The sequence below is a fragment of the Macrotis lagotis genome, chromosome 3, assembly GCF_037893015.1.
Source record: "Macrotis lagotis isolate mMagLag1 chromosome 3, bilby.v1.9.chrom.fasta, whole genome shotgun sequence".
Classification (NCBI taxonomy): Eukaryota; Metazoa; Chordata; class Mammalia; order Peramelemorphia; family Peramelidae; genus Macrotis; species Macrotis lagotis.
In genome coordinates this window covers 118,098,750-118,112,512 of record NC_133660.1, presented here as the reverse complement: position 1 = coordinate 118,112,512, position 13,763 = coordinate 118,098,750, and the positions used below count along the sequence as shown (strand labels likewise).

General features: G+C 35.8%; 1 protein-coding gene across 6 annotated transcripts in view; it reads left to right on the top strand.

Annotated features, from left to right (window-relative positions):
* DCLK2 (doublecortin like kinase 2) overlaps nt 1-13,763 on the top strand; it is a 208,498-nt gene that overhangs the window by 123,493 nt on the left and 71,242 nt on the right. For 3 of the 6 annotated variants that reach the window (XR_012476984.1, XM_074229153.1, XM_074229151.1), the window contains exons 3-5: nt 5,689-5,791; nt 7,720-7,824; nt 9,173-9,223. Coding sequence is in view for 4 of the 6 variants with exons in the window: in XM_074229153.1 (XP_074085254.1) it covers nt 5,689-5,791; nt 7,720-7,824; nt 9,173-9,223 (259 nt within the window). In the remaining 2 variants the exon portion in view is untranslated. The remainder of the gene's footprint in view (nt 1-5,688; nt 5,792-7,719; nt 7,825-9,172; nt 9,224-13,763) is intronic. The other 3 variants (XR_012476985.1, XM_074229154.1, XM_074229152.1) reach the window with 1 other exon arrangement.

Below are 13,763 nucleotides of genomic sequence, written 5' to 3'. Positions count from 1 at the left end.
CATTTAAAGCTAAGAGCTATCCAGAGGAACAGAGCATGCACCTGAGCTGGTTCTACTGTGACTGGGGAGTTCAAACAGATACCTCCCTCCACTTCTCCCCTTCCTCTTTACAGAGTAGTGAGGATGGCATTAAACAGACTTCCTAACTGAAGAAGTCTCTCTAAGAGAGGGTGCCAACCAAGAAAATACCTCATTAGACCAATATTTTGCTGCCACTGAGTGCTAACATTCAAAAGAGGCCTCCAAAATGATTTGTATTTTTTAAGTGTATGAGTATACTTTTTATTTTTTAGGGTTTTTTTGCAAGGCAAATGGGGTTAAGTGGCTTGTCCAAGGCCACACAGCTAGGTAATTATTAAGTGTCTGAGGCCAGATTTGAACTCCAGAGCTGGTGCTTTATCCACTGTGCCACCTAGCCACCCCATGAGTACACTTTTGAAATGTATTAGGCTAATGTTATGTTTCTTGTCAAACAATGCTACCAAGTATTTTTATGGCACCTACTATGTGCCAGGCTAGTACTTCGACTAAGACAGATTTGAATTCGGGTCTTCCTGAGGGTTCTATTTGCTGCTTCACTTCTCTGGCCAGATATATTCAGTATTAATTGAGATAATTAATTGAGATAATCTCAAAGAGGAGGCACTAGTCTAAAGGTAAATTGGGAAAGTCTTCTCTTAAAAGGTGAGGTTTGACTTGATTTATAGATGTCAGCTTCCATAAGCTATGAATTCTAATCTAGAGAATGATTCAGGAAATAGGACAATAATAAACCTAATGAGAACTAAATGTCAAAAAATGTCAAAAAAAAATGGAGAGGGATTTTTTGGGGGAGGGGATTGTTTTTTTGAAAGGCAGTGACTTGCTCAAAGTCACACAGCTAGGTAATTATTAAGTATCTGAGGTTGTATTTGAACTCAGGTCCTCCTGACTCCAGGGCCCATGCTCTATCCACAACTATTGCACTTATACCAAATCTAGTATCATATAACTGAGTTTGAAAATACATACAATATTTTTTGTTCTTAGATATTGAAATTAAAACCTAATCTTTTTTCTTTTTAATAAAAGAAAGATTTTATTTTGAATTTTACAATTTCCCCTTAATCTTGCTTCCCTCTCCCCCACCCCCCACAGAAGGCAGTCTATTAGTCTTTACATTGTTTCCATGGTATACATTGATCTAAGTTGAATGTGATGAGAGAGAAATCATATCCTCAAGGAAGAAAAATAAAGTAAAAGAGATAGCAAGATCAGACAATAAGATATCAGTTTTTTTTCCCTAAATCCAAGGTAATAGTCCTTGGTCTTTGTTCAAACTCCACAGTTCTTTCTCTGGATACAGATGGTATTCTCCATTGCAGACAGCCCCAAATTGTCCGATTGTTGCACTGATGGAGTGAGAGAGTCCATCAAGGTTGATCATCTCCCCCATGTTGCTGTTAGGGTATACAGTGCTTTTCTGGTTCTGCTCATCTCACTCAGCATCAGTTCATGCAAATCCCTCCAGGCTTCCCTGAATTTCCATCTCTCCTGGTTTCTAATAGAACAAAAGTGTTCCATCACATACATATTCCACAGATTGTTAAGCCATTCCCCAGTTGATGGACATTCACTTAATTTTCAATTCTTTGCCACCACAAACAGGGCTGCCGTGAATATTTTTGTACAAGTGATGATATTGAAATTAAAATCTAATCTTAAAACAAGTTAAGGAAATTAATATAAGATTCAAGGAATTGTATATTTATTGCATTTTATTATTACATAAAATTCTGTATTTACCTTCTGATTAAAAATACATTCTAATTTTAAAAAAAAGACTGAAAGAAATGCACAAGGGTTTTTAGCACCTACAGTTCTGGGCAGCTGTTAACGGTACCAGAAAAAAAAAACTTTTGTTCTTTTTAGAATTGCCCTTATTAGACATCTTTACCACATCAATTTATTCCTTCTCACTACAAAAGTGGTCATTTCATACTAAACTGGTCCTCATGGTTCCTCTTAGTAGTTGTCAATTCATCCTGCAGTCTGCTAATGTTCTGACTGACTAATTTTATTTCTTTATTCAATGATTCCTTAGATTTTTCTGCTAAGGATAATCTTCTGGAGAGTGTTCAGCACTCAGCATGAAAATGCACTGATTTGCTATCAGCAAACTTAAATTGGGATGTAAGCTCCACTATCCTTGCCATATAATGACTTTTTATTAAATCTTGATGGGATTCAACATTTGGCACCTCATTGTCTGATGTCACCCCCAGCATTCCAACCACACTGGTGCTCTGAAGAGCTTCTTGCAAAGCCTTGTCGACTGACTGGAAGGTGGGATTTTAAATGAGTTTTGAAGGAAACCAGGAGGTGGAGGAGAGGAAAAAGAACATTGCAGACATGGAGGACAGCCTGTGAAAATGCAGTGTATTGTGTGACAAACAGCACGGAACCCAGTGTCACTAGGACACAGCACATGTAGAGGTGTGGAGGAATACAGTGGAAAAGTAGAAAGGGACTTCATTGTGGAGGCTGAAAAAATGAGAGGATTTGTTATTTGATCCTAGAGGTAATAGAAAGACAATGGAGTTTAGTGAGTGGGGGAAAGGAAGGTGTGATTTTTGCCAGATTTGCACTTAGGAAAGTGAAATAAAAGGATACACATTTGTTTTCTATCAATATATGTCTTTTCTGTAGGCAGCCAGGTATTCCAGTGGATAGAGCACTGATTTTGGAGTCAGGAAGACCAGAGTTCAAATCTTGCCTCTGATACTACCTATGTGACTCTAGGCAAGGCACTTAACAGATATCTTCCTCAGTTTCTTTATCTGTTAAATGGGAATAATAGCACGTGCTTCTCAGGGTTGTTGTAAGGGTCAAATTAGATAAGGATTGTAAAATGCTCAATCTAGTGCCTGTCCCAGAGTAAGCACTATATAAAACTTGGCTATTATTACTGTTATCTATCAAATGGAGGGAATGTGAATGGAATTCTATAACAATAGTATCTACCTAGTAGGGGCGTTATAAGGCACAAATAAGATAACATGTAAAGAGCTCTACAAACCTTTAGTCCTGTATAAATACAAGCTATTATTGCCATCCCATCTTCTGCTTTGAAGGGATGGGAAGTGATCTATAAGGCAGCATGAATTAATGAAAAGAACAACAGACTTAACATCTAAAGACCTTGGCTCAAGCCCCAGTTCTGATGCTTACTAACTGTAGGCAAATTATTTAATCTCTCTGAGTCTCCAATTCATAGGCTAAACAGGGATAATTTGAACCACCTCAGTCAGAATGTTGTTTTGAGGGAAGAGTCTAATAAATCCTAAAGCATTACAGAATTGTGAACTCTAATTATTTATTATTATTTAAGGCAAACCTTAGTACAACTGAAGCCTGCAGTTTTTTTATTTGGCTCTTCTTTCATGGAAGAGAGACATGCCACCTGCTGCCTTCTTGGTGTAAGCCAAACTCAGAAATGCATACTGCTGCTGGTGGGTGAAATCATTAAAAGACAGATTAGACAATTGATGGCCAAGGCACGAAACACTAAATAGAATTGTTATAGAAATGTGAGCCACCTTTCTATTCTGTTATAGTCACTAGATTTATAAAATGCTCTCAGCCAGGCATAATCAGGAACTTAATCATTTATTCTAATAGGATAAATATCAACTAATTTAGCACCATATGAAATGTTTCCCTGCAATAACATTAAAAAAAATTAAAGATCTGGTTAGATAATAAAAAGAACAGCATTATTCATGTAGGGTGTAAATACATTACAAAGTGATGTGATTTTTATGTATGCCATGAATGGTTGTTTAATGAACAAAATTCTTTTGATCAAATTAAATAAAATCCTGGGTTTTTTGAACTATCAGAATTGAGCATTAAGTTATAGCAATAGAAATTTTTTTTAAAAAGGAAACCACAGGGTAAAAACTGATTTATTTCTTCAACTTCTATGTGGAAAAAATGTTAGATTCCAATCAATATTTTAATAATTACATCTGAGGCAGAAACTAAACAGGAGGAAAATATTGGACTAAATTTGAGAAACTAAAAGATACTTTCTTTCAGTGATTCCAAACTGCCCATTACTATGAAAGCCCATTTTTTAACAATAATATTTTCCTTGTGATACCATGTGGTTGTGATCATGAAGCAATATGATCTTGGAAGAATCAAAAATGCAAGTAATCCTAAGGGAATGTTGGGTGAAAATAGACTCCAGTGATCCCTGGTGTATGAAAACCCCCTTAAAAGTTATCTCAGAAGATAATGTCCCTCTTTACTTATCAGTCATAACACAGCTCTCCTAGTATGTTTTATCAACTATCAACTTGACTTTTACAGTAGCCTTCAGTTAGGTCTTCCTTTAGCACTTCTCTCCCATATCCAGTCTGCCCTCTATATAACTGTTGACATTGATAGTGATGATGTGTGGGTCTGATGATGTCACTTCTCTACTCAAGATTTTTTTTGGGGGGCTACTTGTTTGTTGACTTTAGGATAAAATAAACTCTTGTCTTTAGGAAAATCTGTAATATCTTCCCTATCTGGATTTAACCTATTTTTCCAGGCAAATGCGAATGGCACCCCCCCCTCATATACACTACTCCATGCTTCAGCCAAACTAGCCTTATTACTGTTCCTTATAGATGACATTAAATTTCTCATTTCTGTGTCTTTTCTTAGAATATCCCCCATGCCTAGAATGCTTTCCATCCCCCGTTTTACTTCCCAGAACTCTTACTTCATTCAAAGCTCACCTTAAGGACAATCATTTTGAAGATCTCCCTCATATTCTTAGTTATTAAAGTTTTTCTCCTGAGCCCATGTTGCTTTATTTATTTTGCATATACTTTATTATTAACTTTATTGACATACCTATGGGAATATTGAACTCCCTCACTAATTTGGAGAACTATAGCACTTTTGTAATTATACTCCTGTACATAGAACAATGTCTTGAACATAGCTTGTTTACTGAATAATAGTTATAACTAGAAAAGAAGATAAATTGGTCTTATATTAAGAAAAGACAGCTGGTGGTATAGTGGATAGAATACTGTTCCTGGAATCAGCAAGACCTGCATTCAAATCTCCCTTTAGATACTTACAACTGTTTAACTCTAGGCAAGTCACTTAATCTCTGTTGTCTCCATTTCCTCAAACTCTAAAACAGGAATTATAAAAGCACCTATTTCCTTGGTTATGATCCTAACAAATCTCAACTGTATGGTGTAGTAGAAAAAATTCTGAAACTTAAGAATCGCAGGACTGTAATCAAAATTCTAACTCTGATCTTGGGTAAACTCTGACTTTGACCTTTTGGGGTGTCAGTTTTTCTATTTGTAAAATAAGGGGTTTGAACATGATACCTTCTAATACCCCTTCCAGCTTCATTGATCCTCCCCTTGCCCTTCCTCCCCAAACCCCCCTAAATCCTAAAGCATTATCAAAAGTAGCCGAACTTTTGCTTTAAAAAACCCTAAAAGATAGAATTAGCACGTCATCCATGAAATCAAATTAAGAAAGGAGGTGCAAATAATACTTTTTCAGTGTAAAATACTATTTCTAAATCTTCTATGCTACTTTTGTAAATATTGATTTTCCCCCCTTATTTTCCATATCATTTTCATTTAAAAGTAATTATATTTTTATCTGTGGTGATGTTTTTTTCAGGTTACTTGCTTACAAGACTTTTTTGGTGATGATGATGTTTTTATTGCCTGTGGACCTGAAAAATTCCGTTATGCCCAGGATGACTTTGTCTTGGATCACAGTGGTAAGGATATGAATCTGAAAGCTCTTAACCTCTGTACCCTCTTTTTTCACTGTAATGCTATCTTCAGAATTATTTGCTCAGTTTGTTCTAGTCTATACCAGCACACACTGAAGGAGTTTCACAAAAGGACCTGACAGAGCAGTGGTATATAAGGCAATGGGTTGTTACCATATTATGTTTTACTCACATATAAGGTAATACCCAAGCCTTGAAATTAAAGCCATAAACAATAATATTAGTAATAATTATTATTGCTGATATAATAATTATTAATATAAGAATGATAAGCATTCCTAGAACACCTGAAGGTTTTCAAAGTACTTTACAAATATTTTCTCATTTTATCTTTACAATAGGACTGGAAGGAAGATATTTTTGTTTTCCTCTTTTACAGTTGAGGAATCTTAGCCAGACAAAGGTTGTGTCTTGCCCAGTTTCACATAGTCGGTAGTAAAGTCATGGGTGACAGGGGCAACAAGGGAAGGAGAGTTCTTGGAACCTTGACTGTGAATCTTCAGAACATGTCTAAAAGAAGAAAGGAGGATCAGGAAAGGCAGTGTCCACCTTTGGACTTTGCATAGCCAATCTCACCAGGTTCTCCATCTCCTATCTGATTGGCAGAATGGCTGAGATTCCATCATCTTTATAACTGGATATCTCAATGAGCCAGTGAAGGTAATGGGTTTTTATAGGAGAGGAATAGTTTCTCATTCAGTTAACTGGTTGGTTTCTCATCTGTGATGTCACAGGCAGGGAAATGCCAGAGATTGGCTAAGGTAGAGACAAAAGAGCTGGAATCAAATAAGAAATATAAGCATGGGGGCTTAAAATTTCCAGAAAAGCCAAGAAAAGGTGACTTATCCAAAGAAAACTTGTCTTCAGTACTGCCAGTTTGGAGAGGGAGTCTCTTCCTCTTCCCTTTCCCCCAATCAAGAAGTTTTTTTGGATTATCACAATATTTTAAAGTAGTCTATGATAAGTACAAAAAAACTATTTAGAATCAAGAGCATTATTGAGTTTCCATTTCAGACACCTTACCTTTCAGTAACATCACAATCCTTGGCATGGGATATAAGTTCTAACTTTGTTCATCTTAACATTTCATTCCTTTTTTATGCCTTTGAAGGCAGCATGATTTATTGAAAAGATATTGGACTAGAAGGTGGAGTTCCTCAGTAGCCATGTGAGCTTGCCAAGTCATTTAACCTGAAGTGGTATTATCCTTAATTTGCAGGCAAGATAACTGAGGCAGAGAAGTCAAGTATATAACTAATAAATATTTCAATCAGGATTTGAACCCAGGCTTTTCTAGCTCCATTGGAGTACTTTTTCTGTTATACTACTATTATTCTCAACATCCTTTTTTTTTTTTTTTTTTTTTTTTTTTGCTAGGCAGTGGGGTTAAGTGGCTTGCCCAAGGCCACACAGCTAGGTAATTATTCTCAACATTCTTGACTGTTCCTCACCTCCCTACCTGCACCCCCCCCCCCCAAGTAGGATGATACTAGCATTAAATTTAGGTTAAGATACAGGTAGAGATTCATCAACATTTTAGTTGGGCCAAAGAATTTATTTGCTGTTGAAGGGTAGAACCAGGTGAAACATTAAACAAAATCTTTCTGCCTCCTCTCATTTCATTTTTTCCATGCCTGGGATTAATTTTTTTTTTTTTAATATGGAATAGGTCAGGAAAAAGTACATTACCTCCTAACTTAGCAGCGCCAGCCCAACGGAAGATAAATTTAAGGATGATTTGTGGCTCTAACGTTGTTAGTCTTGTGATACTTGCTTTTTTATTAATGTTGCTTAACAATAATAAGGAAATGTCAAACTAGGTTTCCAGCACAGTAAATTTCCACTGTCCATGATTTGCTTTGGGTCTAGTTCTGAAACCAGATATATTTAAAACTCCATCTGTTCCTCACTAGAATGCCGTGTCTTGAAGTCATCATATTCTCGTTCCCATGGTACAGCTAAGCAGTCTGGATCCAAAAGTCCTGGGCCTTCACGTCGCAGCAAATCACCTGCCTCAGGTACTAATGAAAAAGGAGTGGGTGTTCAGAACATTGGATATTTGTTGAGTATTTTTTTCCCTGCTTTTATGGGGAGGATATCCTTACCTTGAAATGGAGTTTCAACTTTGTGAGTGAAAAGAACCTAAGAAAATAACACTCGTGCATTTTGCACACATGAATTTGACAGGTCCTCATATTGCACTTCCCGAAAATAAAAGAGAGGATTTGAAGCTAAGGAAATTCACATTGAAGGTTTATGTTCTACATTTGAAATTTGCAGTGATAGTCATAGGATTTTTGTTACTATTCATTCATCACACTGAAAACCTCTTAGGGTTTCCCTTTGAGTTTTCACAAGTACATCTCTATGTAACAGATGTGGAAGTACTCAAAATTTACCAATAAAAAGTGTTCCATGATAAACCTCTACTCATAGTGAACAAAAGATGACCACTAGCAAGGTTAATGTTGCTTTAAAAAACAAAACTCCCTGAAAAGTAAGCTGTGTTAGCCAAAGCTAATTCCAAGAAGGATGCCAATTTTTATTCAAACATTCTATGAAGTACAGAATTTGTTACATAGTAGTGTCTTCTCCTGGTCTTAACATGACAAGGACTTTAAAAATGTATATTATACTTCATGTTGACAAATTTATTAAAGACGAATCTATCTGTTTACCAAAAAAAATATTACCTTTCTAAATTTCTATTGACTTTTCCCACATCAAGCTTCTTTAGCAGAATTGATACAATTAAGAAAAGCAAAACTTAAAATACTATTACTATTTTTTAATTTTATTTTTAAAAACTAAACAAACAATAAACCTCAACTGTATTTCTTTCAAGCCTGTAACCCTCTCTAGATCAAAGCTAGTCTTATGACTGCTTCATTTTTAGCTCTTGCCACTGAAAAACCATTTCAAAACTAAATCCACATTAAAACAATATAACTGACTTTGATGTGGAGGTTCTTTTCCAGTAATTCAGGAGAAACAATTTGAATGTCTACAAGAGTTCCTTTTTGAAAAGAACAAACCTTAAAAAAACAAACAAAAATACATAATGGCAAGATGAGAAAAGGCAAAAACTATATCACATTTTCTTGGTGGTATCCCCAGAACCTGACTTGACCCTCAAGAGTTTAAGAAAATAAGATTCTAAACCTTTGAGATTTAACTTGAACTTGATTTGCTATTATTACTCTTCTCCTTCTTTCTCCTTTCTCTCCCGTGACCCTCTCCTTCCCCCTTCTCTTTGGTACTTGGGTTGTTATGCCCTTCTTTCTATCTGTCTTTATGCATGTTTAGATCTATTGAATAACTATTCTCCTTAATGTTTCCTCCTTTGTTTGTACTGAATGTGTACAGTAAAGAGGGGTGGCCTCTACTCCACTGCTCATTCTACAACTAAATCCCCAGGTGAGCCATTGTCACTAGGGTTGTGATGCTGCTGCTTCCGCCGCTGCTGTTCCATTCTCTTTCTCTCCATTTTCATGAATGCATCTGAGCTTGTTCCAGTGAGCATCAATCTGTCTGCACAGTGCAAGATACAGCTAGGATTTTTGGGTGCCAAGAGCTTTCCATGCCTGTGTGTATGTGTGTGCACGTGTGTGCGTGTGAATATGTGTTCCAGTTCCAATAAAAAGTGAGTTAGATGCATAGTAGCCCTACCCACCATCCCTCCTCATGATTCTTCTGATAAAAATAAAATTTTAATTTTAGTTATAAATTCTGTCCTCTTCTTCTATCTCCTCTCTCGTCGATTGAGAAGGTATAAATTACATTATGTGGGTATACATATACACACACATATATATTTCTTTTCAAGCACCATGGAAGTGATCAATAAAAACTAAATAAAATTTGCCTACTATTTGCAATAGAGTCTTAGAAGTAATATACTACTTTTATTCTAAGTCCCAGAACACATAGAAACATATGTACAGGGGTGGCATAGTGGATGGAATACCAGTCCTGGAGTCAGGAGGACTGGAGTTCAAATCCAACCTCAGACACTTAATACTTATTTATCTGTGTGGCCTTAGGCAAGTCACTTAGACCCCATGGCCTTGTTCAGAAAGAAAGGGGGGAGGGAAGAAGGAAATGAAATAAAGAGAGGTACATTTAAGGGAATGACTGAAAGTGGTGAAACTTTGGATCTGAGTTGAGAGAGAGAGAGAGAGAGAGAGAGAGAGCGAGAGAGAGAGAGAGAGAGAGAATGAGAGAGAGAATTATCTATAGTAGAATTGAAAGAGTATACAGACTGGGGAAGTCTCAGAGCAACAAAAGCAGGGAAGCCTCTGTTAATCTGAATCCGTGAGAGTGTTTGCAAATACGAATGGTCTTTTTCTTTTTAACTGGAAGCATGATTCATAGTGTGTTTGTCCTCTAAATCAACAATCCTGAGATGTAGTCCACACAAGCTAGAAGAAGTTGAATTATAAATAACAAAAACCTTCTGAAATAACACAAAGTCTGCAGGTACTCAACATTTCAGGCTGGTTTCAAAACTTGGACTAAGGTCAATAGAGTAGATAAGATAGTCTACTCATAACATAAACTACTGTAGAATTTTAACTCTCACTCAGTGTTTACTGGATCTTCTTTATTTAGAAGTTACTCTCGTGCCCACTCAGCACATCAGTTGTCTTGATAAGTCAAAAAAACTAAATTTAGATGATTAGATTTGAACATAGTTTTCTTATATTTGGAAAATTTCCCTCCTTCTTACGTAAATATTTTATAGCTAAAAAAAGATGGGAGGGGTGGTAGTCATTAAGCCATGATATGATTTATTTCCAGTAAATCCTAGAAGTCATTGTAGAAAAGAAGAAAAGAAACAATCATTTAATAAGGTTAATAAAAATAACCATTGTTATTATAATACTGTTAGGACTATGTTAGCAACCGCTGTAAGCACTATACGAAGCATTTTACAAATATTAACTCATTTGATCTTCACAATAACCCTATGGGAAGGGTGCTGCTAATATCCCCATTTTATAGTTGACAAAATTGAAGCAAATGAAATTTAACTAACTGCCCCAGGGTCACACTGTTGGTAAGTTTCTAAGGATGGATTTGAACTCGGGTCTTCTGATCCATGTTCAATACCCTGCCCACTACCATCTAGCTGCTTATGTTCTTGTATTCAGAAATATGATGTGCCTTAACTATAATGGAAATTGTGGTATGTATGTTGACGAAGCAAGTACTAGGGAAGATCTTCTGGCTTTGGAATCAACAAGATCTGAGTTCAAATCCCACTTCTGACACTTTTAACTGTATGACTCTAGGCAAGTGTCATGACCTTTAGGTGTCCCAGGCAACTAGCTAGGACTTACCTCCTAAGGCTGTAGTAATTAAATTAAGGTAGGGTAAATAAATTGTGTGATTTTATCTCCATAAGTAGAAGAAGAAATCAAAGGTCATTCCTTTACTTGTACCTTAACAGTCTACATTAGCAGTCCCCTTCATAAAGGATCTTTATAATTGAGTCATGGAATAATCACAATTTCAGAGAGAAATAGTAATCATGTAACTGTAGTAAGACAAGATCTACCTCCCCCTCTGCCCTTCCAAAAAAAAAAACAAAACCCTTTTCAATAATGTCTAACAAGCATCTACAATTTATAGTCTAGATAAATGCAGATGGGTAAACACTGACAGATTTTGTTTTAGGAAGTATTAAATTTATTTTCTTTAAGTTGCAACAGTTGTACATAGGAAACTTTATATTCTACCAGAGGAGAAATTTTTTTAAAGGGGGAAAAAAATAAATCTTATTCTTTAAGAATGGAACAGTGGGGGAATATTCTCCACTGAGAAGAAATAAAAACTTTAGGTCTATTTTCTGTTAATAAACATTTACCAATGCCAGCAAAATACCCAACTACACAGAGGATGTGTTATATGTTAGTTTAGATATTAACTATTTGTACAGTGTCTAGTAACCTGATAATGTAGTATAAATATATAATGTATAATTGTTTCCAAGAGAGAATTATGTTTGGGAAAAAGGTACTTAATTATTTAGCAAGCCCTATTCTGTGCCAGACACTAGATGAAGCAGTTTATAAATATCTCACATGATCCTAATAACAAGGCACTCTGGCTTTGGAGTCAACAAGATCTGAGTTCAAATACCACTTTTGACACTTTTAACTGTATCACTCTAGGCAAGTATCACCTCCTAAGGCTATCACATAAATAGTGGTAAGTGATTTGTCCAGGGTTACATAGCCAGACAATTATTAAGTATCTGAGGTCAGATTTGAATTCAAATCCTCCTCACTCTAGGGTCAGTATCCACTGTGTCACCTAGCTGCCCCTAGAATTTTTTTTAATTAGAAATAACTATTTGGAGAAAACAATAAATCATAGTGATCACTGATTTTCTTCTAGTTTCTGACATCTTCCAAAGTTATCTAGCAAGACAAATTTCTTTTCTGAACAAATTTCAATGAAAACTCATAAAATATTGTTAGGCAGGTATAGGGGATGTCCTATCCTCAAGGATTCCCCCCCCCCATATAATATTTATTTCAAATGAATTTCTGCCACGAGACTGGACTTTTTTTTTTAAGATTTTTGCAAGGTAATGGGGTTAAGTGGCTTGCCCAAGGCCACACAGCTAGGTAATTATTAAGTGTCTGAGGCTGGATTTGAACTCAGGTAATGCCTGACTCCAGGGCCGGTGCTCTGCCCACTGCAACACCTAGCCACCCCAAGACTGGACTTTTTCAAGAGATATCTTAGCCATTTATCTTCTATAACTAGAATTATCTGGCCTCAGAGAAATAATCAGATCAGTTTTGTGTATTCACAAAGACCAACTTTTAAATTTGGTTATCAGTATTTAAATGGGAATTACCTAACCATAAGCAATTATTCATTAAAAACAGCGACTAATTGCCTCTTCAGTAGAAGAGTACAAATGTTCAACTATGAGTTGAAATTTAAATGGTACAATTATGCTCCTAATATTCATGTTATATAAACATTTAAAAATATGATTGACATAATCTGTGGTTGTGATTCTAGAATAAAATAAATAGAATTTATATGACAGCTGTGTCATTTTTTGTATTATCTGTCATCACTTATACAAAAGAAGATTTAAGTTTATTGGAAGATCCTAGATAGAGTATTAGGAAATTGGTAAAAGCAGCCATGGATAATTCACTAAGCTCTTCGCTATCTAAACCTCAGTGACAAATAGCAGAATGAGGTTTCTTCTCCAGTGAAGAAAGAAACAATAAGGAATAAGCAAAATAAGGAAAATAAAATGATGAATGAGCATATTAAGAGGAGGGGAAAATCCCATATTGTGAATGTGAAGTTGATTTACCACTATTTATGTAATTATAGTAGAGCGGGATCTTAGGGTCATGGTAAACGATATGCTAAAAAAGAGCCTGAGCTCTTGCACAGGATTGCAATGTGATAAAGGATAGCTGCCAGAAATTTTTCTATAGGAATATCTAAGTTGAAGTTCATGGTTTAGAACAGGTTTGGATAGAAGTACTAAAAAACTTTTTTTTTTAATCATATGACTTAGAACCTAAGAAGGGAAAAATGATAGGAATTAGCAGTAACTCATCTGGAGAGCTGAGGCCTGAATTTAGTAGTTTTCATAGTGACAGCCATTAACACAGAAATCGCTTGCTGTTTTCCTTTACATCAAGGATAGAAAAGACTAATCTTACTTGTAAAGGGAAGGATTTGAGTTTTGCTCAAGTCAAGCCTGTAAGCATTTATTAAGCCCTTAATATGAGTCAAGCATTATGCTAAGAGCTGGGGAATACAAAGAGAGATAAAAACACAGCCCTCAAAAATGCTTATAGCCTAGGGAATAATGACATGCAAAAAATTATGTACAAACAAGCTATCAACAGGATAAATTGTAGATAATTTCAGAGGGAAGGCACTAGCCTTAAGGGTGATTGAGAAAGACTGC